Here is a 21,356-nt window from a genome sequence, read left to right on the forward strand (position 1 = left end):
TGTGCTGAATTACATTGATTTTCAAATCTTAAACCAACCTTGCATTTTTGGACTAGACCCCATCTTATCATGATGTGTTATCATTTTTATATACAGCCAGACTTGGTGTACTGATATTTTCCTTAGGGTGTTTTGTTTGAGTCAAGGTCCTGCTAAATTGCTGAGAGTCTCCTTGAGTCGCCCAGTCTGGCCTCAAACTTTGAATTTGCCATCCTCCTTCCTCATCCTCCGAAGCTACTGGGATTACAGGTGTGAGCCATTGAGACTAGCTAGCGCATGATTTTTAATATGTAGTATTTTCAGTCTCATTTGATATAATTTACATTTTGCTTTACTTTTTTGAGTTTATCAGTTATTTTGAAATTTACTTCTTTTTTTAAAAATATTTTTTAGTCGTCAATGGACCTTTATTTATTTATATGTGGTGCTCAGAATCGAGCCCTGTGCCTCACACATGCCAGGCAAGTGCTCTACCACTAAGCCACGTTCCCAGTCCTTGAAGTTTACTTCTTAATTTCCAAACATATGGTGCTTTTGAATTATTTTTTGCTAATTGTTCCTAATTTTTTTTAGTTGTAGTTGGACACAATACCTTTATTTTATTTATTTTTATGTGGTGCCGAGGATGGAACCCAGTGCTTCATATGTGCCAGGCCAGCGCTCTACCGCTGAGCCACAACCGCAGCCCCTATTTTTTGTTATTAATCTCTGGTTTATATATGTTATGGTCAGAGAATATACTTTGTATGATTCTTTATATGATTTCAGGCTCTTGGAATTTCTTGAGATGAACCGTTTTGGTAAATATCTTGTCTTGGAAAGACGACTACATTGTCACTATAAAAAGTGTATTCTAGAAAAGTCCATTAGTCAAGTTTTTTCACATGTTGTTCAAATCTTCTGTGTCTTACTAAATGTTTTTCTGCTTGTTCTATTTATTACAGAGTATTTTTAAATGTTCCCTTATAATTGTGGATTTGTCTGTTTCCTCCTGTGGATCTCTTCATTTATTATTTCTTGTATTTTAAGACCATGGTGCTTGCATGCAAATTGGAAATGTTCTAATCTCCTGTTGAGTTAGACCCTTTTCATTATGAACTGACTTTGTCCCAAGTGAGGCTTTTCCCCTGATATTAAAATAATGGCACCAGCCTTCTTTTCGTTAGCATTGGTAAGATATTTCCCCATCATGCACTTAGTTTCAACCACACAGCATCCTTGAGTTTAGGAAATTATCTCTTGCAGATGTTTGTTGCAAATTGCATCTAGCTGGATTTTATGCAATGTGACAATCTGTGTATTTAAACCACAACATTTAGTTAATTTGTATTGTTGAATTCTAGGACATCTGAATTTATATTTCTCCCTCCAATCTTATTTTTGTTGTTGTTGTTGTTGTTTTGTTTGTTTGTTTTTTCGCCTCTCTGTTCTTGCCTGCCTTGAAATTGGTTGGTTTTCTCGTTCTGTTTTTCCCCCTCTCATTGGGTAAATCTTACTCTATTTCCAACTTTGATTCTTAACTCATTATTGCTCCCCTTCCTCCGGAGGAATATAAGGATCTTAGAACATTGTAGCTCCACTCACCAGAGTTACAAGCCACTATTGTTTTGGACTTAAATTCTATTTTTACCCGGAAGACATTGTTACTGTCTCCCATTATCAATGTTCTTCATTGTTCTTTCTTTCCGTATTGCACCAGAACTTCTGTCTGGCCATCTTCCTCTGCTTTTGAAGTTCCTCCGCTGGAATTTCCCTTAGGGAGGGGTGAATTCTTAGCGTTTGTATTTGTGTCACTACTTCACCCTCGTTCATTGGGTACATAATTTTTAAAAACATATTTGTTCTTTTTGGTTATGTATGGCACTAGAGTGTATTTCGACGTATTACACATACACGGAGTAGAACTTCCCATTCCTGTGGTTGTGCAAATTAAACTGATCGTATGTTCATTTATATGAAATAGGAAAGTTACGTCGGATTCATTCTACTCTTTGCTATTCCCAACCCCTCTTCCCTTCATTTTCCTTTGTCTAATCCAAGTCTTCTATTCCTCCCTACCGGCCTCCTACTTAATTCTTGAACCATATTTTCACCGGAGATAAAATTCCAGGATGAAAGTTGCTTTCTTTCCCGACATTGGACACATCATTTTACTGCCCTTTGCTGCTCTGGATGAAGTCAGTTGTAAACCTATTTCGCTGTGCCTGAGCACAGGTGTTCGAAGGGAATGGGGAGCTATGGGAAGTTTCTGAGCGCTGGGGGACTCGGCCAGGTCTGCATATTTTGGGTCCTAGACCCAGACCCGAGGGGCCGGCGGTTGGGTGAGAGGCTTTGCTGCGAACCTGGGCAGTGGGTGTGGAGGTGAGGGAGGTGCAGCTCTGAGTCACCGCGAGGAGGTCAGAGGCAGGACCTGGGCTCCACGCCGGGATGGGGAAAGAACCAGAGGGGCAAGGATGATCGCGGGTTCTTGGCGAAGATGAATGGAGGTGTCTTTGAGCAGAGGTAGGGATGGGTCGGGGGTGGGTTCGACCTGGACCACATATTCATTCATCGCAAGAGCTGGGCAGTGTGGCAGGTCCCAGTGTGTACCTTATCTTCCCTGCGGCCTCACCCGTCACGAGCTGTTGCCTCGCCTAGTGCTGCACCCGCAAGTTATCGGCGCAAATAGTAGGGTGGGCCAGCGCCAGGTCGCACGCGGAGGAACCTGCTTAGGACCTGCGGGCCACGCCGCCCCGGAGTCGGGAGTTGAGAGCTGGGTTCAGCGGCGCCCGGACGGCGTGGGAAACTCGTGCGGTCCGCACTCCTACGGCACTAGGGTCGGTGCCGGACGGAGGCTCCCCCGTCGTGGGAGTGGGAAAGCTGACCTCCCCGCCCTGCACCCCTATCCTTTCTGCCCAGGCCGGGCCGGGCCGTTTCGGCCCCTCAGAATCATCGGGAAGACCTTGGACCTCGCAGCTCGGTGTTAAAGATCACGGTCTGCCCGGGGCGCGAGGACGACCGCCGCGCACCGACGGCGCAGCAGCACCGAAGTCCCGCCACGCCACGCCGGGGCTCTGCCAGCTGCTCCCGGCCACAGCGCTCCGTTCCGCGGGGCTCGGGGCGGGGCCAGGGCGGGGCGGGGCTCCTTCGGGGCGGGGCTCCGGAGGCCAGGGGCGGGGCTGACCCGCAGGGCGCGAGTTGAGCCCCGCGGCCCGCAGGCCCGCGCGCTCCCGCCCCGCCCCCTCTCCGCGCGCGCTCGCCTGCTGGCGCGGAGGAAAACGTTGCGCAGGTTCAAAAATGGAACGTCGGCGGCGTGAGAGAGCGCGAGGGGGTGTGCGCGCGTGCGCGTGCGCGTGCGCGCCCCGCCGAGGGTGACGGGGACCCCGGCGGCCCGAGCATCGCGCGCAGCAGCCGCGGTCCCGCAGCTCCGCCCCCGGCCCGGCCCCGGGCCCGCTCGCCCGCCGCCCCACATGGAGCTGTCAGCCATCGGTGAGCAGGTGTTCGCGGTGGAGAGCATCCGGAAGAAGCGCGTGCGGAAGGTGAGGCTGCCCGGGGGCGGCCCCAGGACCCCAGAAGTCGCCTCGGGTCCCCAGCACCACCCCCTTCAGGCTGGAGCTAGGGGAACGTGGGGCTAGGGGGAGGTCAGGCAGCTCTGCGCCGCCGGGCCTCTCTCCCCCGCCGGTGCCTCAGTTTCCCTGCCACCGTGTGGGGCGAGTAGAATCAAAGTTGTTGGCGCAAGTTGCTGGGGGCAGCTGAGTCCACCTCAACTGCGACGAGGATCGGGTAGGATAGGAATTCTGAGTGCCGTCCTGCCTCATCCCCTTTTCATTTTAAATATGGGGAGGCAGGCCCAGGTTGACTTGCCCGGTGCGTTAGTGTCAGAGCTGGGTCTCGAACTCGTCACTGTGGACTCTTAGTAACAAGTCCCTTGAAGCTGGAGGCGGAGCTTTGAAAAAGTGTCCTCCAGCCTATGGAAGTTTTCCTGCTGGACTTTGACCTTTTCCTATCCTTATCCCGCAGTGCACACCCCTCTTTCCCAGCCCCCACACCACCCGGGTCCCCAGCTTCCAGCCCCGCCCGGGCTCTGAAGCCGCCGCCGGCGTTGGGGCATCCTCGAAGCTCCTCCCCATCTGCCTACGCCTACCAAACACACACCCTGCAATTTAAAGAGGCGTCCATGCTGCTCAGGACCCCCCACCTTGTACCAATTTGATTTTCCTGGCCCAGAGTCTGCACTTCCAGTGCACGTTTGCCTAAGGGGGACTGGAGGTTGGGCTGGGGGCTTCCATAGGGAAAAGTTCCTCTCCTGGTACTCCCCCCTGTCCTTTTCTCTCATCTCCTTACTCATGCCCTTTGGGAGGCTCCTGGTGTTCTCCTCCCCCTAGGCAGGGAAAGTGACTTGCTTAAGACCCACAGCAAGTTAGAGAAGAGGTGGAGCAGCAGCTCTGGTGGTTGCTTGCAAGCCCATTTTTTTTTCCCATGATGAAAACTCAGTCCTTGCATCTTGAGCCAAAGGTCAACTTCTTTTCTCTCCCCAACTGGGCTTGGGGTTTAGCTTGCTTCTGAATGGGGCTGCCTCTCCTTCTTTATTTCCCTTCCCCCAGGTTTTCCTGGGTTTAAAAGAGGATTAATTTATTCTACAAAGCCCAGTGCTTTCCAGAGGCAGGTACAACCATCACACCATTCTACAACCTGGTGGGGGGGGCAGTGGGAGGGGTTATGAGAGAATGGGGACCTCTGTGTCAGCCAGCCTCAGAAAACATTCCCTGGAGATCTATTCCAGGCACCATCCTTAGCCCCAGGGACACCTTCGGTGTTCTGGCAGAGGGGATGAGGCTCAGTGATGAATGAGGAAATAAGTACAGATGCCTGTGGATGGGCTGTGTGCTCTGCTGAAGGACTGCCAGGTGCTAGGGAGGACAGTGACAGGAGGGTGGCCAGGGAAGGCCTCTTTGAGGAGGTGCCATATCTTGGTCTTAAAATTGTGGTTGAGAGGAGCTTTGCCCAGTCAATGTGCTTGGACTGCACACTTATAAAAGTCCCTGTCCCTTGTGAAGAAGGGAGGAGGAACTGGCTCTATTTCCTAATAATTGGAAGGATCTACTGCCTTGCTGAAGGTGGAGAGTGTGTCAGCCTTCTCTGGGGTCCTTCTTGCACAGACTCAGCTGATAGGGCCAGAGCCATTGGGAAAGTCTTCCAGTTGTCATGAATTTGACTCTGAGATTCTGGCCATTGTGGATCTCTGGCCATACATGCATGTCCCCATGTGTGAGGAGAGCTCTGAGCTTTGGCCCCAGGGGCATTTGGGGGTCTCTGGGTTGGTAGGGATCTAGTGGAGGGTCCCCGGGTTGTATTTGTGTGTCAAAGCGCAGCTGTTTGCAGAGGGTATCTGGGACCAAGATCCTTTCCAAAGCCATTTGAGACTTGACTGTCCTGACAGGTTGGGGCAAGCGTTTGTCTCACTATTCCTGTTTCTCTCTCTTCCCAGGGCAAAGTGGAATATCTGGTGAAGTGGAAAGGATGGCCCCCAAAGTAAGGCTCCTTCGTGTGTGTCTACCTGTCCATCCCTCCGCCCTTTGTGCCCCCTCCCTGCCTAGCTTTTAGCGTAGGCTGCCTTTGTGACTGGGCAGCTGACCCTGACTAAATCATCAGTTTCCCCTCCACCGCCGCCTTCAGGGGTCAGAGCACAGGTGCCTGAGGTGGGGGTCCAGCTCCTGTGGTGCTGCCCTCTCAGTGTTGGGCTTCTCCTGGTAACTGGGAGTGAAGACCCGGCATCTGTGCTTCCGAGATGAGCAACTGGCTCAGAAAAAGGTCACACAGCAAGTAGAGGCACAGTTGGGACTTGAACAGTCCTCCCCATTTTCAGGTCAGATTCCTTGCTGCCCCAACCCTCCCATCCCACAGTGGGGGTCCGGAGAGCTGGGCCTAAGACCTCCCCCGCGTGCTCCGCCTCTCCTGCTGAAGCCCAATCAGGAGCCCGCCCACCAGCCAATCACCTCCCAGCAGGGAATTGTTGGGGGAGGGAAGAGCAAGCCATGGGGCCTCCCATTGGTCTGGGGTGCCCCGCCCTCGGCCTGCCTCCTGCCGACCGACTCCTGGAAACCCCCTCTCCCACCTGCTGTCCGCACCTGGGGCTTCCTGCTCACCTGGTGTGTGTAGAAAGGGGGGCGTGGTGTTTGGCCCTGCAGGCTTTCTGGGAGGGAGGTGGGAGGCCGCAGAGGGGGAGACAGCCCCCGGGGCCTCAGCTTCCCTCTTTGTGAAATGGGCTCAATAGTCCTCTCGCCGGCAGCTCTGCCTCGTAAGGGGAAAGGACTGGGCCACCACAGCATCCTGATGACAGCTGGTGACCAGCAAGTAGATAATACACTCCTCAGTCCTTCCTTCCAAATACGCCTGGAGCTTTGGGAGGACCCCCTCCCCCACTGGCCACAGGTGGATTCTGGCTCCAGTGGAGGGGCTCTTCAGCCCTTCCTCCCCTCCCCCAGCTCTCGGGAATGGCAGTGGGCGGGGCTTTCTGGCTTTTTGGCCTTCCAGACACTCTTTGCTGTTTGTCCTCCTGACTACAGCTTTTGATAGATTTCCTTCTCTAATCGGAGACCCTATTAATGAAAAGTTCCTTCTCTCCCACTTTCATCGATCTATCCTAAAGACCAATACATCTGCCCGCCCCTCAGAGCTCAGTCAGGAGGAGGGAGCTAGCCAGAGAGCAGAGGCCCTGGCTGTTTCTGTGGGCCTATGTCCCTGGCCCACTTTTTTCTTAAGGTGCTGAGACGTCACGTGGGCCCTCTTGTGACCCCAGTGGAGCTCTGGAAGCCCTGTTTGACCAGATGACCCAGGGGGTACCTTATGCCTGTCCCCTCTCCTTGGTACTGGATTCCTGGCTGCACAGTGGACAGTTGTGAGCCCTTGGGCAGGTCCCAGCAGGGCAGGGCGTCTGCTTTCTGGCCTTCACATGGGAGCCATAAACCGTCCTTTGGGTGGATTGTTAGGAGGATCGACAAAGGGCAAAAACTGCAGGGTGCCAGGCTCAACCCGCTTTTAGTGGGGATGTCTGCAGTTGGTACAGAGTTAGGTGGGTAGGCTTGGAAGGTGCCCCACCTAGGAAACGAACTAGGGGATTCCATTCTAACAAGAGCTCATTTTTCAGATAAGGATACTGAGGCCCAGAGAGGGGAGGTCATCCAAGACTATAATTGCCAACCCCAAGCAGTGTGCTACCCACTTCCCACCATCACTGGTGCCACCTGCACGAGGCAGGTACTGCCAGTCATCCCCACCTCACTTGGGAGAAGAAAGCGGCTCAATCAGGGTAGAGGCAGGAGAGCAGGGGTCTCCCTTCCTGGGGGGGAGGGTGCCTGCAACAGAGACTAAGAAAGGTGGTGGGATGGAGCTGGCAGACTATTCCCCTGGGCAGGAGCCTTGGCTGGGCAGTGCCAGCCTTGGGCAGGCGGGGGTGTGTGGTTCAGGTCCTCCTGCTTGGTGGCCACTGTCCTCACTCTGGGCAAGGAGACTTCTGTTAATTACAATTAACCATAAGCAAACTGTAATTGATTTTGTGGTACTGGGAGTTGAACCCAAGAGTGCTCTCCCACTGAGCTACATCCCAGCCCTTTTAGTTTCTGAGAGAGGGTCTCACTAAGATGCCCAGGCTTACCTTGAACTTCAGTCCTCCTGCCTCAACCTCCTGTGTTGCTAGGTTTACAGGCATGGGCCACCATACCCAGCCCAAACTGTACTCACTCTGAGCCAGGCTCCATTGGAGCTTTCTATGCCTTTTTTGGTCCCCAGGAGTAGGACAATGAGTGTCCCCTTCCCCAGCAGATATGTCAGAGGGGCTCTCTTGCTGCTGCTGCTTTTTTGGCTTGTTTTGTTTTGGGTATCAGAGATTGAACCCAGGGCACTTTACCACTGAGCTACATCCCCAACCCTTTTGTTAATATTATTTTGAGTCAGGGTATCACTGAGTCACTTAGGCTAAGGCTAAGTTGTTGAGGCTGGCTTTGAATTTGCAATCCTCCTGCTTCAGCCTCCTAAATTGCTGGGATTACAGGTGTGCGCCACACCACTGTACAGGGCTCCTGCTTCTTATGCAGCAAAATGGCACAGGAAGGGGTTGGGAGCACAAGGCAGAGGATGTCAAAGTAACTCATGCCCTTTGGGAGGTTTATGGTGGTCTCTGCACCCTGGAGAACCCCTAGGTACTCCACTCTCATTTCATCCTTCCCAGTACCCTGCTACCCCCACATATTAGATGCTTTCCTTTCTTTCCCACTTGTGAATGCTACTATATCTTTTAGGAAGGCCTGGCTCCGTGGAACTTTAATAGTAACATCAGTGATTACAGCAGTCATCAAACTGCCAATCAAAAAACTCCCATTAGGAGCCAGACATTGGCCCATCAGTTGCCCTAGAGTCCTCCATTTCATAGATGGAGAGACAGAAGCCCCAGCAAAGAGCTGTTGCAGAGTCAGCTGGGAAAATTTGAATTTCAGGCTGCTGGATCCCAAGGCTTGTGGACCCACCAGCTGTAATACACAGCCAGCTCCACCCAAGGTGACCAAGCCAGGAGTCTCTCTTGTCTGTTGGCCTTTTGGCCAGTTCAATGGGATGTGCTCAGGCTTTGGGGCCAGACCATTTACCTTAGAAAAATAGTAGTTTTTTGTAGTTTCACCAGCTGTGTGACCCAGGATAAAACCCTCAATCTCTCTGTGCTTCCATTTCCCCATCTGTAGAATAAGGCCCCTGCTGAAGACCAAGACAATCACTAATGGCTTCTAGCCACAGAGTAAGAGGTATTCCTCCTCCACAGCTGGGGTTGGACAGCAGCAGCAGAGCCCTGGGTTCCCACCCTGGCAGACTTGGGCCCTCTAGGTTTTTTGAAATTGATTTCATTACTGCTTATTTGCACTTACCGAGTTCCACACTGATCTAAGTGCGTTATGTGGCTTAACACAGCGAATCTTCACAGCCCTAAGCGAAGGGATTATTTATTGAGAGCCCCACTTTAGGATGAGGCCCCAGAGGGATGGAAGTCAGACCAAGTCACCTGCCCCCAAGGCGGGACCCGGCAGTCTGCACCGGGGCTTCTCAGGACAGTTAGAGGGGCGCTGCTGCTGGCCTGGCTCTGCATGGCACCTGGGGTGGCTCGCCCCCGCCCCAAGCTGCGCCACAGCTCGGCAGCGCCGCCTCCATGTACGGGTGAGGCTTGCTGGGACTTGGGGCAACCTGCCTCGCTAACGCCCGCTCTTCCAGGAGGAGCCTGTATCGCCTAAGGATGGAGCTCACTTGGGGGCGGCGGGCGCGCGGCGGTGGCTTGTTTACCGGGGCTGGGGGCGGGGCGGGGTCACGTGGCCGTGTTTATCTCGGAGCCGCTGCGCCGTCCCGCCCCCGCCCGCCTTGGTTGGACGGGTGACCGTGCGTGCGCGGCCCTGCTGCGAGGGGCGGGGCGCCCCACGTCCCTCCACTTCGCTGTCCCGCCAGCGCGGGGCGCTCGCTCCCGGCAGCCGGGGCAGCCAATGGTCGCAGACCCGCGGCCCTGAGGATGTCCCGGGTCGGCCGCGCGCTGGCGCCCAGCCTACCTGGGCCCGCCTGTCATCCAAGCTCCTGCCCACCCTGCAGCCTCCTGGCCCCCCTAGTGCGCGGGGCGCTCCGCTGGGTTCGGGAGCCAGGGGGCCCGAGGGGCCCAGGTGCCTCTGAAGGCCCGCCCCATCCAGCCCCAAGCCCGGAGCCGCCCACCCACACCGGAAAGCATCCTGCTCTCAATCTGGCCGCCCTGTCCTGTGCACCAGTGTGCCAGGCCCTGGTTAGACACCGAGGACCAGGGTCAGACAGGCAGTGCTACTCTCTCAGGGATGTCAGCGAGTGAGGAGCCAGACACGGTGTCCTGTGAGGCATCCTAAGGTAGAGGACGACTGGGAGTGGAACTGAGTTCCAAGCACAGACTGGCCACTCACCCGCTCTTGATCCCCCGCAAGCTGCTTAACTTCTGTGTCTCATTTCTTCATCTGCAAAATGGGGTAGAGTGCTGTGAAGAAGGGACAAGTTCCTGGCGGTTGTTGGTGCACCAGCTGTCACTGAGGGGGTGGGGGTGGTTTTTCTTTAAGATGAGGAAATTGAGGTCAAGAGAAGGGTAGGGACTTACCAGCAATCACAGAGCAGCTACATCAGCAAGAATGAACCTGCCATGGCAGGTGGGCTGGGTAGAGAGGAAGGGCAGCAGTTAGAGAGAGGTGAGTCCCGCCCACCCAGGAGGAACCAGGATCCCCCTCCTTACTAGATTCATTGAGAGAGCCAACCTTTCCTGGGGGGAGGAGGGCACAGTCTGCACCAGCCTTTGGGTCCTTGGGCTTCCTGCAGGATGCACAGAACTATGTGGGGCCTCCACTGCCACTCCCAGGCCAGGTGCTGGGCCTGGGCCAGGCCCTGCTGGATTCATCTCAGACCTAAACTTGGGCCTGCTGGGAGGAGGGCCATTCCCTAAAGCCTGGGAAGCTTGGCTTGGCTCACTGCAGGGACAGAGCACCCAGAGGTGGGGCACAGCACAGATGACAGAAGCCAGGCCAGGCTGCACCAGGCCTGATGGTGGAGTACGTGGGAGGGAAGATGGGTGGAAGGAGGAGGAGTGCTTTCTGTCTTGGGATGTCTTGCTGCCCAACCCTGGTCTACTGTTAAATATCCTGAGATTAGAACAAATAAAGAAGAAAAGTAAATAAGTATTCTGATAGGTTAACCTGGGAGGTTGCAGTTGCAGGGGCTCTGCCTGCCTCTTCTGCCTCTGGAAGCTCCCCAGTTACTTGCCTTCTCACCCAGCAAGGCCTCTTGCCGAGATCGTGGAACTTTGCTTTGTTTTGGTCTAGACACATTTGTTGCCTGTGTCTTTACCTTTGTATACTTAGATACACAGGTATTTTACATAGGGATTTATATGCACTCATGTGTACAGACCTTTTTGTAGTACTGGAGATTGGAGCCAGGAGGCAGTCTACCTCCAAGCTATAGTCCCAGCCCATTTAAAAAAAATACATTTTTGAGACAGTTTTTTTTTTTTAATATTTTTAGTTGTAGATGACAAAACACATTTATTTATTTATTTTTATGTTGTGCTGAGGATGAAACCCAGTGCCTCACACCTGCTGGGCAAGTGCTCTACCACTGAGTACAACTTTAGCCCCAGAACAGTCTTACTAAGTTGCCCAGGCTGACCTGATACTTGTGATCCTCCTGCCTCAGCCTCCTATTGCCCAGATTACAGGCATGTGGCTCATACATATGTATATTTTTAAATTTTATTTATTTATTCATTCATATGTGGTGCTGAGGATGGAACCCAGTGCCTTCACACATGCTAGGCAAGTGGTATACACTGAGGACACCCCCACCCTAAAAACAGTTTTATACTTACATCTCTTTATGATGAGTGATACTGGTTTTTCCATATGGAAGTCATAAAAGTTTGCTTTTAAAATGAAATTATTTAAACAAAAAGGCTGTACTGCAGGAGGCTGGTGCTGAGTAGTTAAAAGAAGGTGGAAGGCACCTGTGGCATTGTCCCCAGCCAGGCCTGATCAGGGCAGAGCTCTGGGGAGCGGTGCTGTCACCCCTCTGTCCCTCGGCTCTTGGGGGTGCTGAGGTCAACTATGGGAGCACTGCACCAGAGTTATAGATACTTATAGATACCTGTGGGGTGCCAGGCCCAGAGACTAGGGCACTTATGTGAAGGCCTGGTCTCCATGGCTCAGGTGGCAGGAGGAAGCAGTGACCCCGCAGGCTGGGCTGGAAGGCTGGGGAAGAACCCGTGGTGCTGGTAAACACTGGGAGACACCCGCAGAGCGCTCCCCACCTGCTACTGGCTCTGGACACTTAAGTAGAACATTTTATCAGCACAAGAGCCCTTTACAGAGGGGGACGCTGAGACACAGAACTGTTGAGTAAATGGTTCGGGGCTGCCCAGCTAGCTGTGGCAGAACTGGAACTTGAACCCTGGCCAGGTGGCTCCAGAGCCCCCACACTGTCATAGTAAGAGTGTCCCCCAGTTTCCTGGGACACAGGGACCTGCTGTCTTCCAGGCATCAAGGGCCTTGGGTGAATGTGGGGTCTCTCCAGAGTAGGACCCAGTCAGATTGTGGTGAGGCAGGAGGGAGGGGAGTTCTGGTGTCATTGGGGCCCAAACAGGTCAGCCCCTGGGAATGCGTGGCAGCCCCCCCTGACCAGGAAGGGCTGGAGGCTTGGTGAGGGAGGGCCCTGGGACAGTGGCCGTGGCATCTGTGGGGCCAGGCAGAGGCAGGACAGCTCTCATCTGTTACTTCTCTTCTCAGGTACAGCACGTGGGAGCCGGAGGAGCACATCCTGGACCCCCGCCTGGTCCTGGCCTACGAGGAGAAGTAAGGGCCTGCGGCTGCTGGGCCCACTTCCAGGTTTCCTAGGGGTCCCGCTGCAGCGTGGCCCTGAGCAGGGGGCCGCTGGGGGCAGGACCGGGGTGTCTGACCAGGCGTTGGAAGGTGGTGGGCACAGAGAACGCGGGTCCCCTTCCTTTTCTGCCTGCCACTTCTTCCAGCTGCCCGGCCATTGTCTCTTGGCTCTGGCACCCGGGGCTCCAGCCCGAGGCCTCCGTTGTGTTCAGGGGAGGCAGACAGGGGTGGCTCCCAAGGTGCCAGTCGTGTGAGTGGCATGTCAGTGGCTTGTCCTTCCACTGAGGGAAGTCTGATGAGGTCACCTGAGCCCAGAGGAGGCGTGACCTTCTGAGCTCTGGCCCTCCTCCTGGCCAGCTCCCAGCAGAGCCCCAGGGTAAAGTGGGTCCCCTCTTCTGCCAGCTACTGCGGGGTTTCCGCGTGCCATCTGGCCCTTGTGCCCAGCAGCCCTGCCCACGGTGGGCAGCCTCGGTTCTCCCAGCGTGGCCCGTGCAGTGTGGGCCTTGTCTCTGTATCCTTTTTATGTGGTCCCTTACAGCAGCCTCCTGAGGCAGGGACCAGGGGCTCGTGTGGCAGATGAGGAGGCTGAGCCTCTGAGGAGTTTCGGTTGTCCTGGGCCTCTGGCTGGAGACTGGCACGAGGCCACCGGGCAGGCGGCAGCTCCTCACTGCGCTCACTGCTTCTCCCACAGTCTCCATGGCTGCTGATTCAAAGGACGCGCTTTTATTGTTCTTTCCTTTAAAATCCAGGGTGTCCCGTCCCCAGCTTCTTTCTTCCTCCGGGGTGCTTGGTGGGGCCTTAGTCCAACAGGGTGTGCCACTTGGGAGAATCCTGTGGACCACCTTGGCGTGTGGCCAGGCGAGCCATCGGGGGGTGAAGGCCCGGGTGGGACTGCAAAGTGCCTTTCTTGGCTGTCCCGAGACCCGTGTCCAGAGGGTGCCAGGTTCCGCCGGGAGGGTGACCGACATTTCAACAGAGGCCGTGGATTCACTGCTTTGTGCTGAGCTCATACTGAGACTGGCCCAGGCCATCCAGCCAGGGGGGGGCGGGGTGTGGGGCGGTTAACTCCACCCCCACATTCTCTGCTGTCTTCCCGGCCTCCATAGTGGGGGCCACAGGAAGTGAGTTGAACCAGTGACCAGGAGGCAGAGGCCTGGAGCTGCCTACTTTGGCCTGGTGGTTTGCAGCCTCTGGTCATGGTGTCTCTTGTGTCGAGTGTGACTTTGTAGCACCTCAGCCTGTGCCTGGGGGGGCACCATGAGAGCCATCGGCAGACACCCTACAGCTGGGTTTCCTCCCCACCCTGATGAGATGGTGCAGCCTTCCTCAGTTCAGGTTCCTAAGGATCTCAAGTCAGGCCAGCGGGCAGGACTCGCCACTCTCCCCAGCCCCCCAGGGACATTCAAGGCACATTGGGTTGGCAGGTTTCTACGCAGCTCCTCTAAGAGCGACAATTGCACCTTGGAGGTCCCCACCGCATGCACAGCAGGGCATTTGCGCTGGCCCTGGAGCTCAGGGAGGACTCACGCGTTTGGAGAGCCTCGGAGAGCCCCACATCAGTGACAGACAGTCCCCTTCCCGTTATTGGATGGGAAGTCCAGGCCCTGGAAAGTGGATACCTGACCATTGTTACGGCCCCAGGAGAGCCTTCCTTGGAGGACTTTGGGATGCTGGGGGGGGTCTCCATCCCGACAGACAGGGGAGGGGATGAAGCAGACACCTTCCTTTCCCTTAGATGTCACCAGTGTTTCCTTTTCTTCTGCCACTTGCCTTGCATCTAGGGAGGAGAGAGACCGAGCGTCTGGGTATAGGAAGAGAGGCCCGAAACCCAAGCGGCTTCTGCTGCAGGTAACCCGGCTGCTGCAGGGCCGCCTCCTCCCCTGCCCTACCCAGGCCCCTGCCTCCCCTCACCCCCCTGAGAGCATCTGCATTGGCTGGTTGAACTGGTTCACTTGCCCGCCCCTGGTACCATCTGGGCACTGTGGGGTGGGACACTCAGTGGGTAATTTTCCACAGAAGGGGAAAGCCCAAACATGGAGCAGGAACTGAGGAAAGATGACCCCCGTGGTCATCTTGTGGGAGGAGGGGCCACATGGCTAATACAGGCCTAGGATTTTTTTTTTGGAGGGATACTTGGGATTGAATTTAGGGGCAGTCGACCACTGAGCCACATCCCCAGCCCTATTTTGCATTTCATTTAGAGACAGGGTCTCACTGAGTTGTAAGCAAGGTACTAAGGTCCCTTGTTTTTGCTGAGGCTGGCTTTAAACTCAAGATCCTCCTGCCTCAGCCTCCCAAGCTGCTAGGATGATAGGCGTGCGCCACCGTGCTGATCTTAGTCCTAGGATGTTTGAAAGCTTAGAATCTCATAAATAAGCCTATGATGCTCAAAATCCCCAAACAGAAAATTGTAATATTTAAGAGCCTCAGAAACACAGACTCTGGCGGTTAGGGGACATGGAGGCTGGACTTCCAGAACCCGGGAAGGAGAGGCCCTTTGTGTGTGGACCAGCTGTGGAGCACCAGCTCCTAGAAAGGTGTCCTTCTTGAGTAGGAAGAAACCCTTGGGGACTCCTTTTGAGTCCTCTGAGAGGCGGGGCTCTGATACCCTGGACACCTACATCTTAGGTCTGGGAGCATGAAAAGCAAATGGGGCTTGAGGTGCAGCTGTGTGTCCTGGGCAAGCTGCGGAGGTTCTCGGTGCTGGGTTCTCGCTGTGAGCATGAAAACACCTGCTTTAATTTCACAAGCGCCCGCTACCCCCACCCCTGTGTCTGAATCAAAGCACAAGGCTCCCTGGTCCGCGTGCAGTGTGGAGGTTATGGATCACCTGGGGCTTTCTTGGCGAGTGACAGCCTCCTTCCTGTGGGGGGTGATCCATGGTGTTTGATGTGAATTGAGTCCCAGGATGGAAAGTCACATTTGCCAGAGATCTGCATGTGGGGTGTGTATCTGGTGCTTCACAAATGGCCACATTTCCTCTGTGTGCCAAACCTGCCGGGTAGGTGTATTAGTTATCCATGGCAAATCTATAACATGTCACCCCAACTTAGCAACCTAAATCACTGAACTCATCATCACATAGTTTCAGTGGATCAGGAATTTGGGAGCACTTTAGCCGGTTCTTCAGTGGTCCTGATTGGGTAGTCAGGGGACCAGGTCAGATGCCTGGGCTGGGCTGGGGCTGCTCCAGGCCCAGGATCCGTGCCAGTCGTTCTAGGGCAGCTCCTGCCATGAGGCCCTGCCGGGCAGTGTGAGCCCTCACGGTACCGCCACTCGCTTCCCCACGTGGGTGATCCAAGAGCAAGGAAGAAGCCACTGTGTCTTTGTGACCAGGCCCAGGAAGTCACACGCAGCAGTGTTTCTTGTGAGAAGGGACCACCGATGGCATGAAGGTGGGAAGCAGGTATTGTCAGAGGCTGTCCACTGAGGTCTCCTCACCGCTTTGCTGTTGAAGTAGCTGAGGCTCAGGGAGGCCTGTGGTTGACCTGGAGTCACACAGCAGGTGAGAACCGAGCTCTGGCCTGGAGCCCCCTGTTCTCGCATGGAGAGGTGGCATCGCACTGAAAGCCGGCCTTGCCGACAGTAGGGGAGGCTCCCAGGGCGGCGGTGGGACTAGCTCCCGCTCTAGTTTCCCAGGCCCCTCTGGGTTCGGCCCTGCTTCCTTCCGCCCCAGCCGCACCCAGGGCAAGGGACGGGATTAGGAGATTGGACTGAGTGGAGGCCGCATGTGTCATCACCGCCTCCAACTTGGGTTGTGACTCCATCGGCCCCATCCTTCCTGCTGTTCTAGGAGCCCTCAGCCTCTGGTGACAGGTGACAGGTGAAGGTACTGTACCAGAGTGATGGGGGGAGATCCCGTATCTTCCTTTCTTCGAGACTTAAATTCTCCCCAAAGGCAGGGAGACAGATCCCCCATCTCAGAACTGGGGCCTTTGGTGTAGGAAGCCCCCGCCGCACCCTGCTCCTTGGTGAGGCAGGTTGGCAGAGGCCTGGGCTCCACAGAGCTGAGGGGCAGCATGCTGTCCCTTCAGCTGGGGGCAGGTTGTGCTGCCTGTCCCCGCAGCCTAGCTGCCACAAGAACCCACTCCGGGGAGCTGGCTGCTCCAGCTGAGGGTGGTGTGCAGCAGCGATTCTCCTAGAACCTAAAGTGCTTCAGAAGCCACTTCAAAAACAATTTTTTTCTGGTGGCTGGACCCAGGCCTGGCGTGGAGTAGGCGATCGATGCTCCCCCAGTTGGGTTTCCTTTCCCCGTGTGCCGCCCCCACCCCCACCCCCACCCCCACCCCGTGGTTGTCGTCCTTGGTCTGTCCGCACCCCTCCATAGGGCCGGGCAGGGGGCCGGGGCGCTGCGGCTCTGGCCAGCTCTGGGGGGCGTGGAGCAGCAGGCACCGGGCACCAGGCGCCAGGGGCCAGGGCTCTAGCGAAGGCGAAGGTGGCAGCGGACGGGAGGCGGGGCTGACCCGCGCCCTGGCTTGCCCCCGCAGCGGCTCTACAGCATGGACCTGCGGAGCTCCCACAAGGCCAAGGGCAAGGAGAAGCTCTGCTTCTCTCTCGCGCGCCCACTCGGCAGCGGGAGCCCCGAGGGGGTGGTCAAGGCGGGGGCGCCTGAGCTGGTGGACAAGGGCCCCTTGGTGCCCGGCCTGCCCTTCCCGCTCTGCAAGCCCCGCAAGGCCCACAAGTATCTGCGGCTCTCGCGCAAGAAGTTCCCGCCCCGCGGGTCCCACCTGGAGAGTCACAGCCATCGACGGGAGCTCTCCCTGCAGGAGACACCGGCCTCGGATGACCTGCAGGCGGCGGGCCAGTGGGAGCCCGCAGAGCAGCCCCCTGAGGAGGGTAAGACAGCCCGGCCCTGGGCCTCAGATCTGCAGCGTCCTTAGAGGCCACCAGGTCCAGTTGACCCAAGCCTCGAGGACCTGGTTGGCCACACAGCCAGTCGGGACTGTGGGGACTGACTTGAGCCTGACCCCTGGCCAGAGCTGTCAACCCACTATGGAAGACTCTGTCTGCCAGGGACTGGGGGGGAACGGCACCCTCTTGGGGGACCGGTGGTAGGTCCCATGGGAAGGACCTGGAGTTGGGAGGGGTCTGCATGCTGCTGCCGTTCCCCCTGCCAACCTGTCCTCTGTCCCTGTCTTTGTCCTGTGGCTGCAGCAGATGCAGAACTGGCAGATGGGCCCCCTCCCTGGACACCTGTGCTTCCCTCAAGTGAGGTGACCGTGACAGACATCACCGCCAACTCCATCACCGTCACCTTTCGAGAGGCCCAGGCAGCAGAGGGCTTCTTCCGAGACCGCAGCGAGAGGCTCTGAATCACCGTTTCCACCGTTCTTCGCTGTTTCCTTTGGGGCTTGGGGTGGGGAACTCCCGAGACAGGGAGGGGTTGGGGCAGGGTAATTATTTTATTTAAAAAAAAACACCAAGCAGAAGAAGTGGGGATGGCCCCACAACCTCCCACCACCCTGCCCTTCTCTGTGAAGGGCGTTTGCAGAGAGCCCTTAGGGCTGGGTTGGGAAGGTTGGTGTTGCTCTGTTTAGGGTCCCATCTCCAGGCTGATGGGGACAGGGCCACCTGCTCAGGCTGCTTCTGCAGCTGACTGCCTTGCCTTGCAGCTGCTGGTTCCAGGAGGGAAAGGAGCCCTGGGAGGCAGGGCCCCACCTGGCAGCCCCCAGCCTGTCTGGTTGTCTGGCCCTCCCACCCCTTTCTTGGGCTTGGGTGTTGGTTTTGATCTTTCCCCTCCAGCTTTGGTGGGGCTCGGAGGCTGCTCTCACCCCAGGGCCCAGGTCAGGGAGAAGGGGCTGGAGGGAGGGTCTGAGGTAGAGTCACAGACTCCTTCCCAGGGAGGAGGCTGCCCTCTGGGCTCCCTCTGCTGAGAGATCCTGCCCCATCTCCTGGCTCGTGTGGAAATATGTGCACACCTAGCGGCACAGCGTGCACGATGCCCCTTGTGTACATCACATGTGCCCTGAGTGTCCACGAGGGCCTCACATGCCTCCTTTAGAAACCCTGGCCAGGTGAACTTAGTACAATTCACAGCACAAAAGAACTCGCCACGGCAACCCACCACCTTGCACAGGTCACGCGATAGGACCTGTTCCAGGTCATGGGACAGGACCTGTTCCAGCTCCATTTGCTCGCAGCTGTCAGCGAGAACAAGGTTCTGGCCACGAGCATGGCGGCATCTGCTGCTCCAGGCATGCAGATGTGGCTTCCTGGTTGTGCCTGGCCAAGCAGCAGATGTGCAAGCATCTGCCCAGTTGTGCTGACACATCTGCATAGACTCCAAGACACTTGTGACCTGTCCTTCCTCCCACAGGGATTCTTGTCCTTTCTGACTCAGGTGACTTTTCAGCCCTTCCAACTCCCCTTTTTCTGCCCTCCCCTCCAGCTCAGCCGACCCCAAGCATGGTGTGGGTGTGGGCAGGCAGGAAGGGCGGGGGTGTCCCACTTTCTCAGGGCAGCCCTTGTCTCCTGGACCCCTTTCCACTTCATTCTGTGTCCTCCCACCAGACCTAAATAGCACGGCAGGGACTGGCCTTGTTTCCTGTGGGGGTCCAGCCGCAGGGGAGGGTAGTTCAGGCTGTGCACAAGCCTAGCGCCCTGGCGAGGTTGTGTCTGCCAGGAGGAGGGATGCTTGGCCTCTGGTCTGCCCCAAGGTTCCCTGCGGGCTGGTGGCTTCCCTGCTCCCTCATCCCAGCCCTGTCCCAGAGAGAAGGCCAGATGGAGTCAGGGGTCCTGGGGAGCAGGGCCAGCAGGTCCACTCCCCCACCCTTCCACCCCGGTCGGAGTCAGGGTAACCTGAACACAGTAGAGCCATTGTGGCTGGGAGCTCAGCCCTGTCCCCTGACTCTGTGCCTGTCCTCAGAAGGTCATTAGGTCTTCGTGAGGACAAGGGCAGGGTGACTCTTTCCCCCAGACTCCTCCCCAGTTCCCAAACCAAAGACAGCAGGCACCCTTTTCCTTTTTGGGATGCTTTGTTGGCAAGATTCCCAATTCCCAGCTCCTTCTCCCTCTCTCTAATTCTCGTTGCCCGGGATCAATTCAGTGCTTCCATTGGGGGACAGTCACAATAGGTGACCTGATTCACCCCAGCCCAGGGAATGGGATCTAGATGAGCATGTGGGGTGGGCCCGGGAAGGGAAGGGGCTTCAGCTGCACGACCCTGAGAAGAGGAGAAGCCTGGGGCAGGGGCTCTTCAGGGCAGGGGCTCCCAGCCCGGGAGGTGGAGGGCGAGGCCGGGTCAGCGAGGGGTCCTCTCCAGCTGACTGCTGGACCATGGCTCTGGGACAGGGCCACAGCTTCTAGTAGAAGACACACCCCGCCCCCTCAGGAGACACAGGCCCTCTTCCTGCTTCCTGGGGGTCCTCAGCTGTCAAATTTGCCAGCCTGTGGCCCTGGGGGGGGGTGGGTTTTTTTGGTTTTTTGCTTTTTTTTTTTTTTTTCCTGGTGGGTGAGGCAGCTGTGTTTCTGTCTGCAGCAGCAGAACATGCATCTCCTCTTCCTCAGACCTTTGTGGCCCACAGGGAACCCTGTGGCTCAGAGGGTGAGGTCCAGGCCTGGCCCTGGAGTGACGGTCTTGAGATGTCCACCTCAGGGCAGCCGGAGGCTGTGAACCCTGAGAGCGGCTCCCTGGGGAGAGCCACTCAGGCAGTTAGGATCTTTTTCAGCCCTGACAGGTGACCTTTGTGAGGGGTTGGGTTTGGCCATACAGGCCTCCCCCCAGCCCTGAGTGTCCCAGCTAGGGTCAGGTGAGAGAAGACCAGGTGGACAGTGACCTCCCGCCCCACAGCTCCCCGGAAGGCCAGTACCCTCAGGCTGGGGAACACGGGCCGCCTGCCTCTCCCCAGCCCCTTTTGAATGTAGAGGCCTGTTGGTACTTTACTGTCGCCATGGAGCGGGGTGGAATGTCCCACCCACCCCTGGCACGGAACCTTATCATTCTGACAGGACGGTAACCCCTTTGCCAATGTCCCTCGCCGCCTCCTCCGGGAAGGCGCTAGGCATCTGAACGGAAGCCCGTGTAGCTTTTGCTTTACAAATGGCCAGATGTGGCCACCAGGTCTCAGCCAAGAACGCGTCCTTTGCACAGATGAGCTTCGAGCTTTGTTCAGACGACATGAATGTACTCGAGGACCGGGCATCGGCTCCCAGGGCGCGCCTTCCTGATGGTGCGGCTGGGGAGGGTCGGAGCGGGTGCGGAGCGCAGTTTTATTTTTGTACTGATATTGGTAAGAGACTGTATAGCATCTATTTATTTAGATGATTTATCTGGTAAATGAGGCAAAAAATTATTAAAGACAATTTAAAAAAACTCGTGGGCATTCAATCCTTATCTTAATACACTTGCCCTCTGTTCTGGGGAGGGAGCCCCGGCCCTGGAGGACAGTGGATTTAGGTCCCAGCTCTACAGTTGCTGCTCTGACCTTGGACGGCTCCTTCAGTCTTGAGTTCTCTGTCACAGCGAAGATTACTGGAGGGGACAGAATGGGGCTTCACGGTGCCCTGCTGGGTGAGTGCCCACCACCCTGGCTATGCAGGGGGTCACCAGAGGCCCAGAAATCTTCAGGATGCTGCTGCTCCCTCCCTCTGTCCTCCTAAGAGTGTTTGGGGACCTCCCCACGGGCCCTGGGCTCAGACCTTGGCTTCTGGAGCTCAGCGCTGTGGCCCTCTGACCCCAGGCGGGTGGGCGGGGCACCGGTGAGACAGAGCCCTGAGGCCACTTGCTTTTGGGTTCCTCACCAGCTGCAGGATGCTGGCCGGGAGCAGTCAGGGCGAGCAGGAGGGGACAGTCCCGGTGAGGGCAAGAAAGGCGTGGGGACACGCGGGTGCTGAGGCCGCGTGTGGGTTTCTAGTTGGGGTGACGGCTTGTGGGAAGCGCCGCCTCTGGAAGGAGATTAGAACAGAAGAGGGTTTGGAAGAAGCTTGGTCACCCCCCAGAGCAGGCCTGAGGCCGGGATGTCCTTTGCAGGG

The 21,356-nt window shown here is 56.4% G+C and overlaps 1 protein-coding gene across 3 annotated transcripts; it reads left to right on the top strand.

The window, feature by feature from the left end:
• The first annotated feature begins 3,203 nt into the window (after nucleotides 1-3,203).
• Nucleotides 3,204-20,689, top strand: Cbx7 (chromobox 7). 3 transcript variants are annotated; one of them, XM_026411467.2, is made up of 6 exons: nucleotides 3,204-3,518; nucleotides 5,468-5,511; nucleotides 12,294-12,359; nucleotides 14,168-14,234; nucleotides 16,874-17,222; nucleotides 17,544-20,689. In XM_026411467.2, exons 1-6 carry the CDS (start codon nucleotides 3,450-3,452, stop codon nucleotides 17,696-17,698), a joined length of 750 nt encoding a protein of 249 aa, XP_026267252.2. In that variant the 5' UTR covers nucleotides 3,204-3,449; the 3' UTR covers nucleotides 17,699-20,689. The 3 variants fall into 3 exon arrangements, with proteins under 3 accessions (XP_026267252.2, XP_026267251.2, XP_026267253.1); XM_026411466.2 differs by having other exon boundaries at nucleotides 3,206-3,518; nucleotides 17,541-20,689; XM_026411468.2 differs by having other exon boundaries at nucleotides 3,215-3,518; nucleotides 17,153-17,222; nucleotides 17,541-20,689.
• The last annotated feature ends 667 nt before the right edge of the window (nucleotides 20,690-21,356 follow it).

This window comes from Urocitellus parryii, chromosome 5, assembly GCF_045843805.1.
Source record: "Urocitellus parryii isolate mUroPar1 chromosome 5, mUroPar1.hap1, whole genome shotgun sequence".
Taxonomy (NCBI): domain Eukaryota; kingdom Metazoa; phylum Chordata; class Mammalia; order Rodentia; family Sciuridae; genus Urocitellus; species Urocitellus parryii.